The 20,775-nt window shown below is 39.9% G+C and overlaps 1 protein-coding gene across 2 annotated transcripts in view; it reads right to left on the bottom strand.

Moving 5' to 3' along the window:
- The window catches only part of thrab (thyroid hormone receptor alpha b), a 268,145-nt gene that overhangs the window by 26,178 nt on the left and 221,192 nt on the right, over positions 1–20,775 (bottom strand). For both annotated transcript variants that reach the window (XM_056469511.1, XM_056469512.1), the window contains 3 exons: positions 17,961–18,061; positions 16,105–16,252; positions 1,542–1,747 (listed from right to left, as the gene is read on the bottom strand). In XM_056469511.1, coding sequence (XP_056325486.1) covers positions 1,542–1,747; positions 16,105–16,252; positions 17,961–18,061 — 455 coding nt within the window. The remainder of the gene's footprint in view (positions 1–1,541; positions 1,748–16,104; positions 16,253–17,960; positions 18,062–20,775) is intronic.

The raw sequence follows: 20,775 nt of genomic DNA, 5'->3' as shown, positions 1-20,775 counted from the left end.
AATTTCACAGGAGGCAAATTTTTTGCCTTAAAGCATATACAGAAAACAAGTGATCACTAGAAAATTGTCAGTTTCATTGGATTTATTAAGTATGGATTTCATTAAAGTATTACAATATTTAATATTCTACGAAGGCGTAATAAAGTTTTTTTCCGATTTTCAAATTAAAGTATAGCCATTTGACTACCCCAAAAACAACACGTCGATTTCTATTTTACATGATCTTTTCAGAAGCCCCACAGTGGAAGTGATTTAAGAGAGGCTGTCAGATTGCGTCAGGCATTCCAAAAGCACTTCTAAACTGGAAAGAAGAAAGTTTAAGATGTCAGGGAGCATCAAAAGACACTGTGCTGTTTGTGGAAATCTACAGCCTCTGCGCAGCCCTCCAAAAGTCTGCAGCCTCAGGAACGCATAGGTTTATTTTTAAACAGCTGAAATCTGTCTACACCAGACACAAGCAAACAAAAGCTATTATAATCAGTGCTGCTGTCTGAACTGGAAACAGAATACAGACGCCCATTCAGTTTCAGACATACGCATAGTCTAATGACAACAGGAAAAATGAAGAGAAAATACATGATCACTGATTTACATCTCTGCAAATACTTCAGAACAATCCCAGGGTCAGAAATAAGTATATGCATAATTTTTTTGACAGATAAGGCCATAGTGATAAACTGAAATCAAGTTTAGTGAGTTGACTATAAAACTATTAAATAAATGCAATAAACTAAACCACACACAAACATGTTATTTTTCTGCTTCAGTCAAACATACAATCATGTGAAAAAGTTAAGATACCCTATTGAATTTCATGGTTTTCTGTATATATATATATATATATATATATATATATATATATATATATATATATATATATATATATATATAGTATTCTGTATTTCTGTAATAATAATAATAATAATAATAATAATAATAATAATAATAATAAAAATGGCCCTTGGCAGGGCTTAAAATTTGAAAGATAAAACTCAGATCAGGGTTCCCAGTTTCAGGCAATTGTCAAAACCTTTGACTTTTACTCACTAAAAAGCTGAATTTCCATGATCTATGAGCACTGAAAAGAATATATAAAATACATCTTTAATAGCTTGTTCTCATGCCACATCTGTTTACTGCAAATCTTGACTGGAAGTTACAGTAGATTAAATTTCTTTATTTCATTTAAGGGGCTTCTCGATTAGATTCTAACTTTACTACAATATTGATGCATGAAATAATAGTACTTTTACACCAATCTAAGACTATAAAGGCTCTATTTTAATGATCTAGGCACAACGTCTAAACCGCTCTCTTAATGAGTTATGGGTATATTTTCCAATCTCATCTCCCATTCCCTTTAAGAGTCAGTTGCGTCGCACCGTAGATTAGGAGCGTATACAATATTCTTCAGGATCATATGTTTGTTCTGAGCATTTGACATCAGATTGTATTATAAAACATGAAAACTGAATAAAGAACCTCTTGTTGAAACATGAAGAAGCAAACAGTAGACATGTAGACAGACGGTGCTTACTCACCAGGAACTTGCGCTTCTGTTTCCAGTGCGAGCCCTGTGCATTGGTGTGGCGATGCGCTTCTGTCACGACACGGATCAGCTCCCACTCTGAGCTGGTGGGTTCTGGCCGATTCTGCAGAGTCTTTACCATCTCCTCCTTCTTCCTCTTCTCACGGTTCTCCTCAATTAAGCGCCGCTTCGCAACACGTTTGCTGTCGTCCAGTACCACTACACCAAAGAGAAAAAGACCCAGTTACTACCTCCATGAAAAAATTTCAAGTAAATTTCAATCCTATAATAATAATAATAATAATAATAATAATAATAATAATAATAATAATAATAATAATAATAATTATTATTATTATTATTATTATTAAATAACATAACAAAACATATAAGTATAAAAGTAAGTATTAAGTATTATTATATACATAAGTATTAAGGGAAACTAACCCCTATAACAAAATATCCCATTATGAATAAATATTTTGTATAATATAAGATGTTTTCAGAGACTACATAAATTGAGGTGTATTCTGATTTGCAGAGTCATATTTTCTAAGAACAAACCTCACTAGTTGTTATAAAGGCGAATGCTTTATATAAAAAAGAAAACAAAATGCAATTTACCAGTGTTGGGCAAGCTACTTGAAAAATGCAGTGAGCTTAGCTATTAGCTACTCTACTTAAAAAGTAGCTTAACTACATTAAAAGCTACCCTCTGGGAAATGCAGCAAGCCAAGCTAAAAGATACTTGGCAAAAGTAGCTTAGCTACATCTAAGCTGTTTTTAAAATTTTTATTTTTAAATCGAAGCAACTTAACTCCAAGTCAAACATATCTTAGTGATAAATAAAACTGTCAATGAAACATATGAGGCATAATTGTTCAGTTGAATTATTCACTGCAAATAATATGGAGGTTCATTCCGCAGTGGTGACCCCTGATTAATAAAGGGACTAAATGAATGAATGAATGAAATAATATGCTGTACCAAGCAGAAACAATTTATATATATTTTATATATATATATATATATATATATATATATATATATATATATTTTTTTTTTGCTGTTATAATATATAAATATTAGCGCCCCTATGATTTGTTTTTTCTTTTTTAAATATTTCCCAAATTATGTTTAACAGAGCAAGGAAATTTTTACAGTATGTCTGTAATGTATTTTTATAATAATAATATTTTTCTACTGGAGAAAGTCTTATTTGTTTTATTTTGGCTAGAATAAAAGCAGTTTAAAATTTTTTAAAACCCATTTTGAGGTCAAAATTATTAGCCCCTTTAAGCTATATATTTTTTCAATAGTCTACAGAACACACCATCGTTATTCAATAACTTGCCTAATTACCCTAACCTGCCTAGTTAACCTAATTAAGCTAGTTAAGCCTTTAAATGTCACTTTAAGCTTTATAGAAGCACAACAAATTAATTAGAGTACTTCACTATTGTGTAGTTTTTAAGCACAGCATCAGAATGGCATCTTAACATGTACTTCTCGAGGTATGGTAACAAGGAATCCTGTTTCAGAAACAACTCCTCTCCCTCAGTCATCTTTCCATCAAGCAAATTTCTTGTGTTAGCCTAATTGGTTAACGACATCACCGACCAGATCGAGAGGTGGCTGTAACGTAGGGGTGGGCGATATGACCTAAAATTAATATCACGGTATTTTTCATCTTTTGAACGGTGACGGTATAATATCACGGTATTACTTTCAATAGCAAAATAATATACATCTCAAGGAAGAACGGACAAAAGAAAGTCTCACTTCTATCGCTCTTTAAAAGTTTTGGTTTGGTTCATTGTAAATGCTCAGTCTCGTTATGAGCTGATCTTCATTTCTCTGTGTTGGTGGAATAAAGCAGGCGAGTCAGCCGCACCAATTTATGAGCAGACAGAGCAGGATTCTCATGATGACCACCGGCGCAATTCCCCTCTTTGTTATGAGCAGTAGTTTCAGTGTAAACTTAGTAAAGGTGAGTTTCTTTGGCGATGATGTCTACAGTATTAGACTTTATATTTAGCGGACATTTGCGCTGAACACGCGGTGAATGCAACGCATCGAGATTCGGGCACCTTCTCCGAAAACACTCGATTGATCTCAGCTGGCGGATCAACATTTACCTCATGTCATGATCGCTGTCATCTGCGCCATTATTATTATTATTATAACTTTAGGTGAGGTTTCAGGATTGTATAGAAAAACAGAATAAACTAAATAAAAGGAATAAAAGGCCTGCCCTGAGTATTTTCCACTTAAATTACAAATTTAGATTACAAAACGAAAACACTGAATCCTTTTTATAACCAGCATAGGCTGTTATTATTTTAAGCTTATTTTAATAAAGCAGACCTACTAACTCAAATCAATCGCTCCACAGAAAATAAGCATTTTTAACGCACCGCTGTAATTTCTATATCCCAGTCCCTTTATCAACATTTTTTAATACAAGTCATTATTTTAAAGATTATGACTTGAGAATATGATTTTACCTCAGCGCTGCACTTTTCTCCTTTGCCCTCGCGCTGAGTTCAGGTGACGGAGTGTTGTGAACTGGTCTGTTAAATACAATCGTAATATAAATAAAATAAAAGTGAAATATTCAGTTTCGAATATGGAATCTTTGTTAACTGTATAATCAAAATTAAAAGAGCAGCCTATTCGAAATATTCGAAACTGAATATTTTACTTTTATTTTATTTATATTACGATTGTATTTAACAGACCAGTTTGTGTTTTGGCCGCGGCATATAGCGGACCCTAAGGCACATCGCTTCACCTCAAAGTTTATTAGTTATTCTTGTTTTTTTTGTAAACTGACCGACAAAAACTAAGATACAAATTGTACAAAACAAAATTCGTTCAAAGAATATTTTTCTGCCGACGAAAATATCTGAATTGTATATTTTTGTGCGTCCCCCTCCGCTACACAACTGTGTAGTGTTTGTTTCGCTCCACGGGAAAAAAAGGATTTAATTAATGCTCCACTGTAATTGCTATACAAACCCCTGTGATATATTAGCTACATTTTTTTATAAATGTCTTTACATAAAATTATTATATTCTATAGCCTATAGCCTACTTTAAATAAGTCAAAATATTTGCGATTGTTGACTCATCACCAGTTGCAGCATGCGCGTCTGTTTATAGCTTCTGTAAAAAAATACCCACATTTGACCAGTTATTTAGCAAAGCCAATATTAATATACTGATATTCTTGTGCCAGTTTGACACTGTAAATTAAACTGAGGAGAGTTTAACTACTTCACAACACTCCGTCACCTGAACTCAGTGGGAGGGCGAAGGAGAAAAGTGCAGCGCTGAGGTAAAATCATATTCTCAAGTCATAATCTTTAAAATAATGACTTGTGTTAAAAATGTTGATAAAGGGACTGGGATATAGAAATTACAGTGGTGCGTTAAAAATGCTTATTTTTATATATCTGCGCGGTTAACCGACATACCGCATGATTTCTTCCATTACCGTCACAGCCCTAATTCAGACACACAAATGCTCCCAAATATATTATGAGGGCGCATAGATTAAATTTCGGGCGCTCATGCGACCAAAATGGTTGCAATTTCGAGCCCTGTAGTATAAGGACATGTATTCAGACCACAACTGAATGTTTGAAGAAAATTGAATGCCTTATTATTTAGAATTAGCTATTAATTATGTAAATGCAGCCGTTCAAGGCGCATAATTGATTTATACCGGTATTGACGGTATTAGAAAATCCATGTCGTGGCGCAATGTCACACCGGTGATGACTATGACACCGGTGTACCGCCCACCCCTACTGTTACGCACCACAAAGTTTGTTGTGGACCACCGTTTTGTCCATAGTCATTCTCACCATCATATAGATTTACTTTCCTCATCTAGACACCGGCTCCGTGAATGTCAGTGCTGTCACTTGATGATCCGCGATTGGTAAATGTAGCTTGTATGAATGCTACTGCGCTACTTGACTAAAAAAATTGCTTTGCAACTGAAAAGCTATTTGATTTATAAAGTAGCGACGCTACCGCCACGCTACTGAGAAATGTAGTTAAGCTAGTAGCGTCACTACTTGTAGAGACGCTACTGCCCAACACTGCAAATTACAATAAAAAAAAAACCTAAAAAAATGTTATATGTTGAAATGTTGTTTTTCCAAGTTAAATTATGGAAGTGAAAACTTTGCAGTGATCAGTTGAAAATGTAAGTGAAAACAAACAAGATAATAAAGCAAAAGGTACTATAAATAATAACAAAGTATAAAATAATAACATTCTTTTAAAAACAAACAATTAAACTAAAAAGGAAACCAAAATAAAACCAAATACAAACGAAACGACAAAAAATGTAAAACAAGACTAAACACAAAACAAAAGCAAAGCAAAAGCATATCAAATATTCAAAGCAACACAAAGCAAAACAGAAAACTCAACACAAAACCTAATCATAGCTTAGCAATATAAAACACAAAACAAAACAAACAATTACCATAGTGACATCATGAACGATTATCATAAATAAAAACCCTAAACAGATATATTGCAGTATTTTAACTTCTAAAACATGTTAGATTTTTTACTCTAGTTACTTTACTGAGTTTAGTTACTTTGCTTTTAGTTACTTTACTTTCAATGTAAAGCAAATACAAACGAAACGACAAAAAATGTAAAACAAGACTAAACACAAAACAAAAGCAAAGCAAAAGCATATTAAATATTCAAAGCAACACAAAGCAAAACAGAAAATTCAACACAAAACCTTATCATAGCTTAGCAATATAAAACACAAAACAAAACAAACAAACTATTATTATAGTGACATCATGAACGATTATCATAAATAAAAAGACTAAACAGATATATTGCAGTATTTTAACTTCTAAAACATGTTAGATTTTTTACTCTAGTTACTTTACTGAGTTTAGTTACTTTGCTTTTAGTTACTTTACTTTCAATGTAAAGCAAATACAAACGAAACGACAAAAAATGTAAAACAAGACTAAACACAAAACAAAAGCAAAGCAAAAGCATATTAAATATTCAAAGCAACACAAAGCAAAACAGAAAACTCAACACAAAACCTAATCATAGCTTAGCAATATAAAACACAAAACAAAACAAACAAACTATTATTATAGTGACATCATAAACGATTATCATAAATAAAAACCCTAAACAGATATATTGCAGTATTTTAACTTCTAAAACATGTTTTCCTGGAAAAAAAAGACACGTTCTAAAAAAAGAAGAATGATTTTGAGTGCAGAATTGCAGTGACAGAATGAGTAAGGGCATCGAAGAGGGATCAAAGTAGAAATAAGAGACATCCATAAAACATTATATCATGGTGAGAGAGAGGGAGTGACAGAGGAAGAAGAAATGTGGACTGAGCTGAACATGTGCTGTACATATGTTGAGGCATATAGACATATGTAAGGGGAACTCCCCAGAATGAGCACTTCAGTTTGCACAAGATTAATGTACATTCGCTCTCAGCGTGCATTTGTGTATGAAATAAGCAGGACTGCATAATGATCTAATACAGATTGATGCAGTTATTCGAATGCTTCTGTTTTGAATTGCTTTCAAATTTAAAAAAACTTCACACTATGAGGCTGTTGCATGCTTCGTTTTGATTCGCTGTTGAAGATTTGACAGTTCCGTATCACTACACCAAATAATTTTAGTTACTTTACTTTTTTTTATATTTTACTCTTGTAACGTTACTGATTTAGTTATTTTACTATTAATTACTTTACTCTAGTTACTTTATTTTTTGTTACTTTACTCTAGTTACTTTACTGATTTAAGTTACTTTAATTACTAATATAGTTCCTCTACTTTTACATATTTTACTCGAGTAATTAGCGAATTTAGTTTTTTTACTTTAAGTTACTGTTATGATTTTAGTTACTGGTTACTTTAAGAGTTTAGTTACTTTACTCCAGCTACCCTCAATTTTATATATTTTACATTAGTAACACTACTGATTTTAGTTACTTTACTTTTAGTTATCTTACTCTATTTACTTTACTGATTTTAGTCACTTTAATTACATTACTGATTTAGTTACTTTACTTTACTTACTATTTTAGTCTAGTAATTACTGAATTAAGTTATTTTACTTTTATTTACTTTACTCTAGTTACTTCACTGAGTTTAGTTACTTTTAGATTCTTTACTCTAGTTACGTTACTGAGTATAGTTACTTTACTTTTCGTTTCTTTACTCTAGTTACTTTACTGAGTTTAGTTACTTTACTTTTAGTTTCTTTACTCTAGTTACGTTACTGAGTTTAGTTACTTTACTTTTAGTTCCCCTTCGGATGGGGAACTCCAATGCTATGTGGAAACTTCCACTATGGGGATTTCGTCAGAATCCATCATCTGAAAGAGTATAAAAACGGGCCAATGAAATGCCAATGAGTTGGCAGCGTCAGCGTGCACAGCTGGCGTCAATGACAATCAGTCATGCTATAAAGACGCAGCCAGTGCCATGCTCGACATCCTTTCGCTTTCAGAGCCTTTCACGAAGCTTCTGAGAGAGTCTTTGAGGGTATCTCCAACCTGTGTCTACAGAGAGAGATCGAGAAGCAGCTTCTCCCGGTCCAGAGCGCGTATACGCAGTGGCAGATGGTCGAGCTGGGTATTTCTCCCTTGCCTGGCGTCCTTTGGGTCCGGTCCTCCAAGAGCGGTTTGTATATAGGAAAAAGGCTTTCCTAAAAGAGCAACACGGTCGTGCAGCGCGTCTTTTTCAAGACGTCACTCCGACCGTGCGTTTCTGGATGCGGTGGTTTCCTATCCCCGGATGATGGGCACGAGCACAGCGTTTCATGTCTGGGGGTCCAGCATGTTAATGCGGTGCTCGCGGGCAGTGCATGCCATCACTGATGTCATGTCTGTTGCGCAGTTAAGATCGCGGCTCGCTCTTGCAAAAGAGCCACCCACCCCAGTTGTCCCCCGCACTGCGGTTGGCACTCGGGCAGATCTGAGGGTTTCAGTGAGAGTAAATCCGCCGCCCCCGGGCCGTGGACCTCTCGCTCCTCCACGCGCTCCATCCAAGCTTCAGGTGAAGAGAAGCACTCCGTCCTTGGATGGTCGCTCTCTCACCTGATGACACCGGGGGTCAGATGTCCATCGCTGCATCGGAGGATGGGCTGTCATTGTCTGATGAGGATGCGAGCCCGCTCGCTCCCTCCCTCCGGGGTGGAGAGCGCGGCGTTAGCATCTAAAAAGCAGACGTGATGGCTGTGCTTTCTCGGGCTGCTTCGGCCGTGGGTCTGGTGATGGTTTATCCCCCAGCCCCGCGGCCGGACCGACTAGATGGGTGTATGTGGAGGATATAAGGAGGCAAGACCTTCAAAGCCTCCCATCCCCTTCTTCCCGGAAGTGCACAGTAAACTCACGCTGTCCTGAGGGCACTTTTTTCTGCCCGATCTGCGTGCGCTTCCATCCTCACCATCCTTGGAGGTTGGGCTGTCAAGGTCTGACGAGGATTCGAACCCGCTCGCTCCCTCCGGGACTTTGAGCGCGGCGTCGAATCCAGAAGCAGACTTTGCGGCTGTGCTTCCCCAGGCTGCTTCGGCCGTGGCTCTGGAGAGGGTTTATCCCCCAGCTCCGCGGCCGGACCGATTAGAGGGGTGTGATGTGGAGGATGAAGGCGAGACCTTCTAAGCCTCCCCATCCCCTTCTTCCTGGATGGGCACAGTAGGCTCACGCAGTGTGCTGCGTGCGCCTTCCCCCTCACCATGCAGCGCAGGCGCTGGCCCGGCTGCGCGAGGATGGTTCTGACCCAGGACTGAGCATGCGCTCCGCACCGCAACCGACTATGCTCTTACAAAAAAAAAAAAAAAAAAAAAAAAGTCGGCTGTGTGTGCCCTGGGAAGGACGATGATCACATCCGTGATCCAGGAATGCCACCTCAGGTTAAACCTGGTGATGTGCGTGACGTTGACAAAGTTCGCTTTCTTAACTCACCCATATCCCAGGCTGGCCTGTTCGGCGACACTGGCGGTGAATTCGCCCAGGAATTCACGCCGGTGATAGAGCAGTCGGAGGCGATGGGCGAGGTCTCTATCGGCGGGATTGTATGACCGCTCCCCCCCGCCGAGCCATCCACATCCACTGCTTTTTCGCCGAGGACGCCCGCCCGCAGCTTTGCTTCGCCGCCCCCGCCTGCGCCTCCGGTCACGCGGCTGCGCCGAGCATCGCGCCGGCAACCAGCGTCCCCCGCCCAGGGCGCCGCTAAGTTCGGTAAAACGGACCGCGAAGCGTCCCTGAGGCGGGCCATCTGGGGAGGAGGGAATTTGCTCTTTCCCCGCTGGAGGGCGGGGCACGTTATTTAAAGGCGTAAAAAAAAAAAAAAAAAAAAACGCCATCAAAATCCTCAGTGAAAGAGCACTTTTCCCCTCCTCCGGATGTGACAGCCCGAACACTGCCAGTCTGGGACGCTATGCCTTCCAGCTCGCAGGATCGGTGCATTTCGCCAATGGCTCATGGAGCACAAGAGAACGGTCTCCTTTCTCTCCACTACCAGCCCCTCTCCTGGAGTTTGAGTGCGAGACGAGAACATCTCCTCTCCTGCTCTCCTGTGGGACCCCAGCGCTCCCCGGATGAGCCCACTCACTCCACGCTGCCCCGCCGCTGGCACGTCAGCGATCGTGCGGGTGGGACCATTTGCGGGGGCTCTGCCTGCCTGGTTAGCGCGGGCCAGCCCATCGCAATGGCTCATCCATACGACCAGACTCGGCTATGCGATTCAGTTCGCTAAACGGCCTCCCAGGTTCACGGGCGACCAGGGTCAGTCCTGCGTCCGCCCCTGTCTTGCGAGAGGAGATTGCTGTCCTCCTGGCGAAGGATGCAATCGAGCCGGCCCTCCAGCCGAGATGGAGCGCGGGTTTTACAGCCCGCACTTCATCGTGCCCCCCCCAAAAAAAAAAAAAAAAAAAAAAAAAGCGGTGGGCTATGGCTAATCCTATATCTGCACATTTTGAACCGCTGCCTTCACAGGCTGCGCTTCGGAATGCTTACGCAGATGCGCATCACGCGATGCGTTCGTCCTCAGGATTGGTTTGCAGCAATAGATCTGAAGGACGCGTATTTTCATATCTCCACACTTCCACGCCACCGGCAGTTTCTGCGGTTTGCGTTTGAAGGTCGAGCGTGGCAATACAAGGTCCTCCCCTTCGGGCTCTCTCTGTCTCCGCGAGTTTTCACCAAGCTCGCGGGGGGTGCCCTCGCGCCCCTTCGGCTCGCCGGGATCCGCACGCTCAATTATTTCGATGACTGGCTGATTTTAGCCCACTCTCGGGAGCAATTGATTATGCACAGAGACAAGGTGCTCCGGCACCTCCGCCCGTTGGGGTTTCAGGTCAACCGAGAAAAGAGCAAGCTCGCCCCCGTGCAGAGCATCTCCTTTCTCGGGTTGGAGCTGGACTCGATCACTATGGAGGCGCGCCTCTCACGAGAGCGCGCCGAGGTAATGCTGAACTGTCTGAGAGAGTTCGACAGGAAAAAAAGTGGTCCCCCTGAAATTATTTCAGAGGCTCCTGGGGCATATGGCATCCGTAGCCGCGGCCACGCCGCTCGGATTGCTCCATATGAGACTACTACAGCATTGGCTTCACGATCGGGTCCCCAGACGCGCATGGCACGCGGGCCCACACCGAGTGACTGTCACTGCGCTGTGTCACCGCACCCCCTGGAAAGGACCCCTCCTTCCTACAGGCCAGTGTGCCCCTAGGTCAGGAGTCCAGGCAGGCTGTCGTTTCGGCAGATGCCTCCAGTATGGGGTGGGGGGGCCGTGTGTAGCGGGCATGCTGCTGCGGACCTGTGGAGGGGAACCCAGCTGCATTGGCATATCAACTGCCTAGAGCTGTTGGCAGTGTTTCTCGCTCTGCGCCGCTTTTTACCGGTGCTGAGGGGGCAACACGTGCTGGTCAGGACGGACAGCATGGCCGCGGTAGCGTATTCCATCCGGATGGGGGGTATACGCTCCCGCTGCATGTCTCAGCTCGCTCGCCGTCTGCTCCTCTGGAGTCATACGCGGCTGAAGTCGCTGCTTGCTATTCACACCCCGGATGGGCTCAACCGTGCGGCCAACAGGCTCTCACGGCAGCTCCTTCCCCGGGAGAATGGCGACTCCACCCCGAGTCATGCGTAAGTATGCACTCCCCCCAGTGAGCCTACTCGCGCAGTTTCTGTGCAAGGTCAGGGAGGACGAGGGGCAGGTCTTGCTAGTTGCGCCCCTGGCCCAACCGGACCTGGATATCAGAACTCTCCCTCCTCGCGACGCCCCCCCTGGCGAGTCCCTTTGAGAGAGGACCTACTCTCTCAGGGACAGGGCACCATCTGGCACCCTCGCTTAGTTCTGTGGAACCTCCACGTGGGGTCCATAAGACGCGACGAGGAAGACTTTGGTAACCTACCGGTGGCGGTGGTTAATACCATCACTCAGGCTAGTGCACCCTCTACGAGGCATGCCTACGCCCTGGAGTGGAGTCTATTCACTGAGTGGTGCGCTTCTCGCCGAGAAGACCCCCGATCTTGCCAGATCAGTGTTGTGCTTTCTTTCCTTCAGGACAGGTGGAGCGAAGGCTGTCGCGCTCCACACTGAGGGTTTACGTGGCCACCATCTCCGCTCATCATGGTGCGTGGATGGCGGCACCGTGGGGAGGCATAACCTCATCATCCAGCTCCTCAGAGGTGCTAGGCGGATGTTTCCACCCCGCCCCCCTCTCATACCCTCTTGAGATCTCGCGGTAGTGCTACGAGCCTACGTGGGGATCCCTTCGAACCACTCGACTCAGTATCCTTGAGATTTCTGTCCTTGAAGACAGCTCTGCTGGTCGTGTTGGCATCGGTTAAGAGGGTTAGGTACCTGGAGGCATTTTCGGTCAGTGACTCGTGCCTAGAATTCGGGCCGGCCTACTCTCACGTTGTCCTGAGACCCCGGCCCGGCTATGTGCCCAAGGTTCCTACCACGCCGTTTAAGAATCAGGTAGTGAGCCTGCAAGCGCTGCCCGCGGAGGAGGCAGACCCAGCCCTTTCATTGTTGTGTCCTGTTCGCGCTTTGCGAATATATGTGGACCACACTCAGAGCCTTAGATCCTCTGACCAGCTCTTTGTCCATTACAGTGGTCGGCAGATGGGAAGTGCCGTATCTAAACAGAGGTTGGCCCACGGGATAGTGGATGCCATCTCCCTCGCCTTTGGGCCAGGGTGAGCCGTGTCCCCCGGGGGTGAGAGCGCACTCCACTACGGAGCATCGCATCCTCCTGGGCGTTAGCACGCGGCGCCTCTCTGACAGACATTTGTAGAGCTACGGGTTGGGTGACACCCAATACATTTGCAAGGTTACAATCTGCGAGTGGAGCCGGTTTCCTCAAGGGTATTAGGCAACCCTTGGTGATTGAGGAAACGATTCGGTTGAGGTGTCGAAACACGCTTGCTGCGCCACTCTCCCTAACCCGGAGATACGTGCGCTTTTTCAGCTTTGTCAGTTTAGTTCCCCATTTCTTTGGCGAACCCTGCAGAGTTCCTCCGAGGCCCCAGCACCTGACTCAGCGGAGGAGTCAGGTGTTGGCCCGTTACGTTGTCGGCATGCCCGCTGGTCAGCCCGCGTTCTGGGTATAGGTGCCTGCTATGTGTGATCCCCGCTGGCGATCCCATACGTTCACTCAGCCACGGTATAGTCCCCCCTTCTAGGGCAGGCTCGTGTCTTCCCTCCCCGCTAACCATCCTTATGCAAGGACTCCCCATCTCTGGGCTAGTCCATAGGTTGTCACCAGGTCTCCCCTCTGGGTAACAGGTGAGCTCCGCAGCGTCCTCCCTATCGGGACTGAACGCTTTCCCAACGTACTGTCGTATCAAAACCTATTTTACTGGGTTATTGCGACTCCCCGAAAAACATAACTGTTCTGAACAGGTAAGTGAGGGCCAGGGGACACGTTGGAAGACTGTGTCTCGGGGCGTTGTAGGTGCGCTCGCTCTACTGCGTGGCACACCCTTCGCCAGGGACGCAGTAAGGTTCTTTCGTTGTGGCGTTTTCCATAGATTTCCCCATAGTGGAAGTTTCCACATAGCATTGGAGTTCCCCATCCGAAGGGGAACGCTACGGTTACTAAAGTAACCCTTCGTTCCCCGAGGGGGGGAACGGAAATGCTATGTTCCTTCGCCACAACGATTGTCCCTTAGCTGTTGAGCGTGAAAGTCTCTTCAGCTAGAAAAGGATGTCGAGCATGGCACTGGCTGCGTCTTTATAGCATGACTGATTGTCATTGACGCCAGCTGTGCACGCTGACGCTGCCAACTCATTGGCATTTCATTGGCCCGTTTTTATACTCTTTCAGATGATGGATTCTGACGAAATCCCCATAGTGGAAGTTTCCACATAGCATTTCCGTTCCCCCCCTCGGGGAACGAAGGGTTACTTTAGTAACCGTAGCGTTACTTTACTCTAGTTACTTTACTTCTAGTTACTTTGCTCTAGTTACTTTACTGAGTTTAGTTACTTTACTTTTAGTTTCTTTACTCTAGTTACTTTACTGAGTTTAGTTACTTTACTTTCAGTTACTTTACTCTAGTTACGTTACTGAGTTTAGTTACTTTACTTTTAGTTACTTTACTGAATTTAGTTACTTTACTTTTAGTTTCTTTACTCTAGTTACATTACTGAGTTTAGTTACTTTTCTTTTAGGTTCTTTCCTCTAGTTACTTTACTGAGTTTAGTTACTTTACTTTTAGTTACTTTATTGAATTTAGTTACTTTATATTTAGTTACTTTACTGAATTTAGTTACTTTACTTTTAGATTCTTTACTCTAGTTACGTTACTGAGTTTAGTTACTTTACTTTTAGTTACTTTAGTTACTTTACTTTTAGTTACTTTACTGAATTTAGTTACTTTACTTTTAGATTCTTTACTCTAGTTACGTTACTAAGTTTAGTTACTTTACTTTTAGTTACCTAGTTACTTTACTTTTAGTTACTTTAGTTACTTTACTGAGTTTAGTTACTTTTAGATTCTTTACTCTAGTTATGTTACTGAGTTTAGTTACTTTACTTTTAGTTTCTTTTCTCTAGTTACTTTACTGAGTTTAGTTACTTTACTTTTAGTTACTTTACTGAATTTAGTTACTTTACTTTTAGATTCTTTAATCTAGTTACTTTGCTGAGTTTAGTTACTTCACTTTAAGATTCTTTACTCTAGTTACTTTGCTGAGTTTAGTTACTTTACTTTTAGTTACTTTACTCTAGTTACTTTACTGAGTTTAGTTACTTTACTTTAGTAATTTACTGATTTTAGTTACTTTATTTAACTGATTTTAGTTACTTTAAGTTACTTTACTCTAGTTACTTTACCAATTTTAGTTACATTACTTTTAGTTACTTTACTCTAGAACTTTACTGATTTGTTACTTATAGATAATTTATTGAGTTTCTTAACTGATTTGAGTTAAAGTTATTTTCTTTTAAATGCTTTACTTAAGTTAATTGGCTGATTTAAGTTACAGTACTTTATTTTTAGATACTTTATTCTAATTACTTTACTGATTTTAGTACTTTACTTTTAGAACTGTTTTAGTTACTTTTTTAGTACTTTTAAACTAGTCAAGCACGCTACAGTGGTTTGAGGACAAAATCTGAAAAATGTCTTGAAATATATCATATGAACAATGTCTTTAGGTGTGGTAACCATAGATTAAGTGGAACTATTGACTTATTGATTATTGAAATTGTCCATTGAATTGTTAGAAAATAAAACACACCAAAAGTGTAACGGCCACTCCACTTTGCATAAGTCCCATTTCATACAGTTCATACAGACTTTTCCTGGAAAAATCACCTATATCACCAAATCTTGTGAAGACATCAAGTGTGAACAAGATCTTTTAAAAAATACTAGAAAATCTGTTTCTTTTATTTCTCAGAATTGATATCTGTATCATTAGCAGTACTGTGTGTGAAGTCGTTCTGGTAATTTTATGGCAATTTACCAATATTACGGAGTAAAATTTAATAAACTTCACAGTATGGGGCTGTTGAACGCTTCATTTGTTTCATTTTGATTCATTGTTGAACATTCGAAGGTGTGCAGTTATTTTCAGATAAATGCACAGCTGTATTACAGTTCTGTATCATTACACCAAATGATTGTAGCTGTTTTACTTTGATATATTTTAAAACAGTAACTGTATTTATTCTATTTTCTTTACTATGTGCAGTTATTCTCCGAATGAGTAATTGTAACATTACCAGTACTATGTGTGAAGTCGTTCTGGTAATTTTATGCCAATTTACCAGTATTGCAGAGAGGGGCTATAGAAGCCACATCACCACCTTGGGTGTTGATTACAATTTAATAATTTAGAGTCCATCATCAACAATATTTTTTTTAATAGAAGCTTATTGCTAGTTCTCTGATTTGAGGTCATCTATGTTTGAAATCACTGTGATCTTGATGCAAACCCATATTTTAACACATACGTTTACATTTGTCTTTGTGTGGTTTTGCATGTTATTTGCATGTGTGTGTGTGTGTGTGTGTGCGCATTGCACTTACAATCCATGGCCATTCCCACAGCGATGCATTTCTTGAAGCGGCACAGCTGGCACTGGTTGCGGGTAATCTTGTCAATAATGCAGCAGCCATCGTACTTGCAGGAGTAAGAAGGGTGAAGGTTTTTCTGGATGGTGCGCCTGAAAAATCCCTGAGTGAAGGAGAAAGACAGGGAGTTTAGAGACAGGTGTATTCTGTCACATACTGTGCTTCCTGTGCAACATATCGACATACAGATTTAAAAAGCGACTTATATTGCATTGAAAAAAAAACACATTGTTATCAGTTCAAATAATTTCAGCTTGTTTGGAGTAGAAACCTCACTTGCTGTTAAAAAGGTGAATGCTTTAAAAAAAAGAAGAAAAAAACGGACAAAACTAAAATGACAAAGGAAATAAACAAACAAATAACAACAACAAAGGCAATGTCAAGTTTAAAGCTGCAAGCAGCAATGAAAGGGACCTCACACCTGGGCTCACTGCTGCTTGGTGGCCTTAGAATGATTAGGACGAACTCTAGATCTTCACAATTTAACATAACAAAAATCCTTTGGATTAGACTACTGGAACATGGATTTGATCTGATAAAATTTGTTGGAAGAGTTTGTTACAGTGTAAAATATGTTAATTTTTGTGCGCAATTTTGAGGTTGATCTGATGTAATCCCTGGGAAGAGTTCATTAAAGTACCTAGAAATGGCAAAAACTGCACTTTTTTGGAGAAAAAGTTAAAATATCCAACTTCCTGTTGGGTATCAGATTTTACTCCAAGATACTTTTTTTGTAGGTATTGGCATGTTGGATGTGTGTGCCAATTTGCATATGTGTGCCTGAAACGTAGCTTGGGGGCCACTCTGTCAAATGCGCATAGGCACCGTTGTTGAGACATTTTGCCACACCCACTTCCGAATTCTATAACAAGCATAAATTTTCACCATTTCTGGTGTGTGTGCAAAGTTTTGTGAATTTTCGAGCATATTTAGAAGAGGAAGAAGAAGAAGAAGAAGAAGAAGAAGAAGAAGAAGAAGAAGAAGAAGAAGAAGAAGAAGCAATTTCGGAGCAATTCCAATATGGCCTACACACCACAGTGCTCGGTCCCTAAAAATCAAAAAAGGAAAAAAATAGCAAAGCAAGTCAACACAAAAACTAAACAATAAACAACAAACAAAACGAAAGAAAAAAAACAACTAAAAAGAAAAGTAAACAAAACTAAAAGCAACAAATTGCAGCGTAATAAAAACAAATAAAAAAGCAAAGTAATGAAAACTACACAAAAACAAACAAATAATAAAAAATAAAAGCAAAAAAAAACTAACAAAACAAAACAAAACAAAACAAAACAAAACAAAACAAAACAAAACAAAACAAAACAAAACAAAACAAAAAGTTATTTTGAAAACACAGTTGGCAAGCAGCCAGACGCTGAAACTCCGTGTCAAAACCATAAGCTTGCTGACAACATTTTAAGATAAGTATTTTACAGGAAGCCTCTTATTAGTAAACTGAACATTATGTTTTTGTTTTTGTATCCGGGGAACTCTCAAACTCTCAAATCTCTCTCAAAATCAGCCTGTTTTGACAGGAGTCACAGTCACAGACTTTCACAGCGCAGTTGTCATTCACAATTCACAGAGAGACCGACAGCAGATAAGATGTTGTTTAGGCTTCTGATATGACAAGTCTGAGAGTGCTAGGAGTATGAGTTTCACAAATAATGGCAGGATGTTTCATTGAAAACATTGGAGCAGCTCCACACTATGATTCTATATAAAGTGACAGTGGACTTTGTATTTGTGTATGTGGGCCTGAAGTGTCTGTTAACAGATGTCACTGTGCACAAGTGATAGCAGAGATGACCAACCTTACAGCCCTCGCAGGTGATGCACCGGTAGTGATAGCCGGTAGCTTTGTCTCCACACACCACACACGGCTCATCCTTCTCCAGATAGCTGGGGATGTACCCTGCCATGCAATAAATAAATAGAAAGTTAAATATATAATTCAAGTATTCCCTTTTAATATTCAAACAACCCAAAGCAATACAAAAAAGCTAAATAAGATGGCAAAACAAAACAACAAAAAACAAACCTAAAGCAAAGCAAATTAACAAAAATAAATATGTATGCAAGCTAAGCAAAACAACGCAAATAAAACCAAAAAGCAAAGTAAGCAGCCGATCACACTGAACGTGCTTTTACGTTCCAAAAACACGAGACGCCCCATACTGCCTTTTTTGTTGACGAAAAAAAGTAGCACGGTGTGATTTTTTATGTCAATAGGCAACGACTGAATCAGCTGCGTATTGTGCGCGAGTGTTGCTGTTGATGTTGTTATAATTGTAATATTTAACAATATTATGATATTCAGGATTTGTAAAGTAATACAGCTCTGGATAACATGAAACAGCAACTACTAGTCTTTCCTCCATCATTAAAAATTCTCTGTAGTCGTCTTGACAACACAAACACTGCTGTAACCTCAACGGAAACCCGCCTCTGCTTTCATTTGATCTGAGAATGAATAAGGTTTAACTGATGTAACACACTTTTTCCGCTCAGAAATGACTTTTTTTCAATTGCGGGTGCACATCGCGCAACGACAAAAACGCAAGGCGCGCAAGGCGCATAAGCAGCACGCAAAAACGCTTGTGGCCGTTAGTAATCCATTCAAAAGAAACACCCCGCAATGCAAAAAGTGCGTTCAGTTTGATCGGCCCCTAAAAAAGCAAAACAAAAACAAAACACAGAAACATGCAAACAAAAAATATCATCAAAACAAAATGCTAAATAAAACAAAACACATACAAAAACATAAAACGGAGCAAAGCAAAATAAACAAATTGTTATGAACAAGCTTGATATTAAAAGAAACAGTCAGCAAAGCAAAGCAAAGTAAAACAACACATCAAAATAAAACACAACAACAGACGTATAAAGCAAAACAAAAAGCAAAGCAAAACAAACAAAAAGCAGAGTGAAACAAAGTAAAACAAAAACAAGTACTCAAACAAATGCAATGCAAAGATAAATAATAACAAGGCTAAAGAAATACACAAGCTTAATATTTAAAGAAACACTTTTACGGCTGTCTTTTCCTAAAACTAGGGTGTATGTTAATTCATTGATGGAAAACAGTCATTGTTCATATTCACCATCAGTCATATAACCTTTGAGTTTAGAATAGTTCAGAAAGGACATATTTCATAGTTATCTGAGTAGCTTTTTAAGACCTTGTCTTGTTAACCTGGTGAAAACCCTGTAGAGCCTTGAATGACTCTGAGAGTGACACTTGACAGCACTTCAGATACACCAGTGTGTCCAACAGGAAAAACAGCCGCTAGTCGACTGCTTGAACCACTCTGCAAATCTATGAATTATTTCATTTACAATTTATACATTATTGTTTTACACACATGATATTGTGTACAGAATTAAATATTACTAATAATATCACTATATACAAAGCTGAATAATATAGCTTCAATGCATCATTCAAAACATTGGGGTTGTAAATGTATTGGATTTATTTGAACAAAAACAGTACAATTGTAATACTGTGAAATATTATATATATATTAAAAATTCAAAAAGAACAATTCAATTTTTTGAACAAATCTATTCAATTTTTTAATATATGTCTTGATATAGACACATACGCACAGAAAAAATACAGAAATCAAGGTAAATCACATTTGCAGTCAATCCTTCTCGTTTTTGCATTGAAATGCTACCATATTATACTATAATTTACTTATGGGATCAATGTTGGTGAATTCGAGGAAGTGGAAGTGTAATACAGACAGAACTCTGTTAACTTATTGATTTTATTTCATGACATCTGGCTTTATAATCCAGATAAATAAATATAAATCCAGACTACATTTCAGTAGTCTATGATGCAAATAAATCATTTAAACACTAGTTCTGATGTCATGTTGGTTTTGTTGAGCTGTTAATTCCTCATTCAAAAGTGTTTTAGGACTCGTTTGGTAGTTTATTTCTTATTTGTACAATTGTGCCATTTAACTGCTCTAAACTCAATATCACACTCGTAGCACTGCGATATGTATGTATATAAGCACTGCAGTGATACACAAGCCATATCCACTGCTACTACTCAAGTGAAATATTATGCACACACACACATGCACGTGAACATCCAAACAAATATACATCCGAAGTCAGAGACCAGAGAGCATTTCTCCAAACACATGTATAAATCTGATTTGTACAAAGGTTTAGCCAAGGGTTTTAGTGAGTTAGCTTAAATTGAGAATATACAATTTGATGTGAGATTAAACCTTGAATAACCTTTCATTCTACAGCTAGTATTCTACAGCAGTATTGGAAATTCCTAAAAAAAAAGGAACAAATAAACATCCTTTATTGTTGTTGTTATTATTATTGTTGCTTTTGTACAGTACTTGATATTTTATCCTTGACTGATTAAAACTAAAACAGATGAAAAGACAATTTCAGCTTGTTTCATTAGAATTCACAAGGTCACCAGCAGGAGGTGCTAAAATGGGCTAGGAAAAAAGCATTCTCAGGTACATTATGCTATTTTGGGAAGATGAGTTTTTTTTTTAATTAACCACTTAACCTCATAAGGCATTTAAACCTGCAAAACAATGTTCATGTTCTGGGTCTGTTTGGACCCAAATTATTGTTCCTTTG

Source organism: Danio aesculapii, chromosome 12, assembly GCF_903798145.1.
Source record: "Danio aesculapii chromosome 12, fDanAes4.1, whole genome shotgun sequence".
Classification (NCBI taxonomy): Eukaryota; Metazoa; Chordata; class Actinopteri; order Cypriniformes; family Danionidae; genus Danio; species Danio aesculapii.
This window is presented reverse-complemented; position numbering and strand designations above follow the sequence as displayed.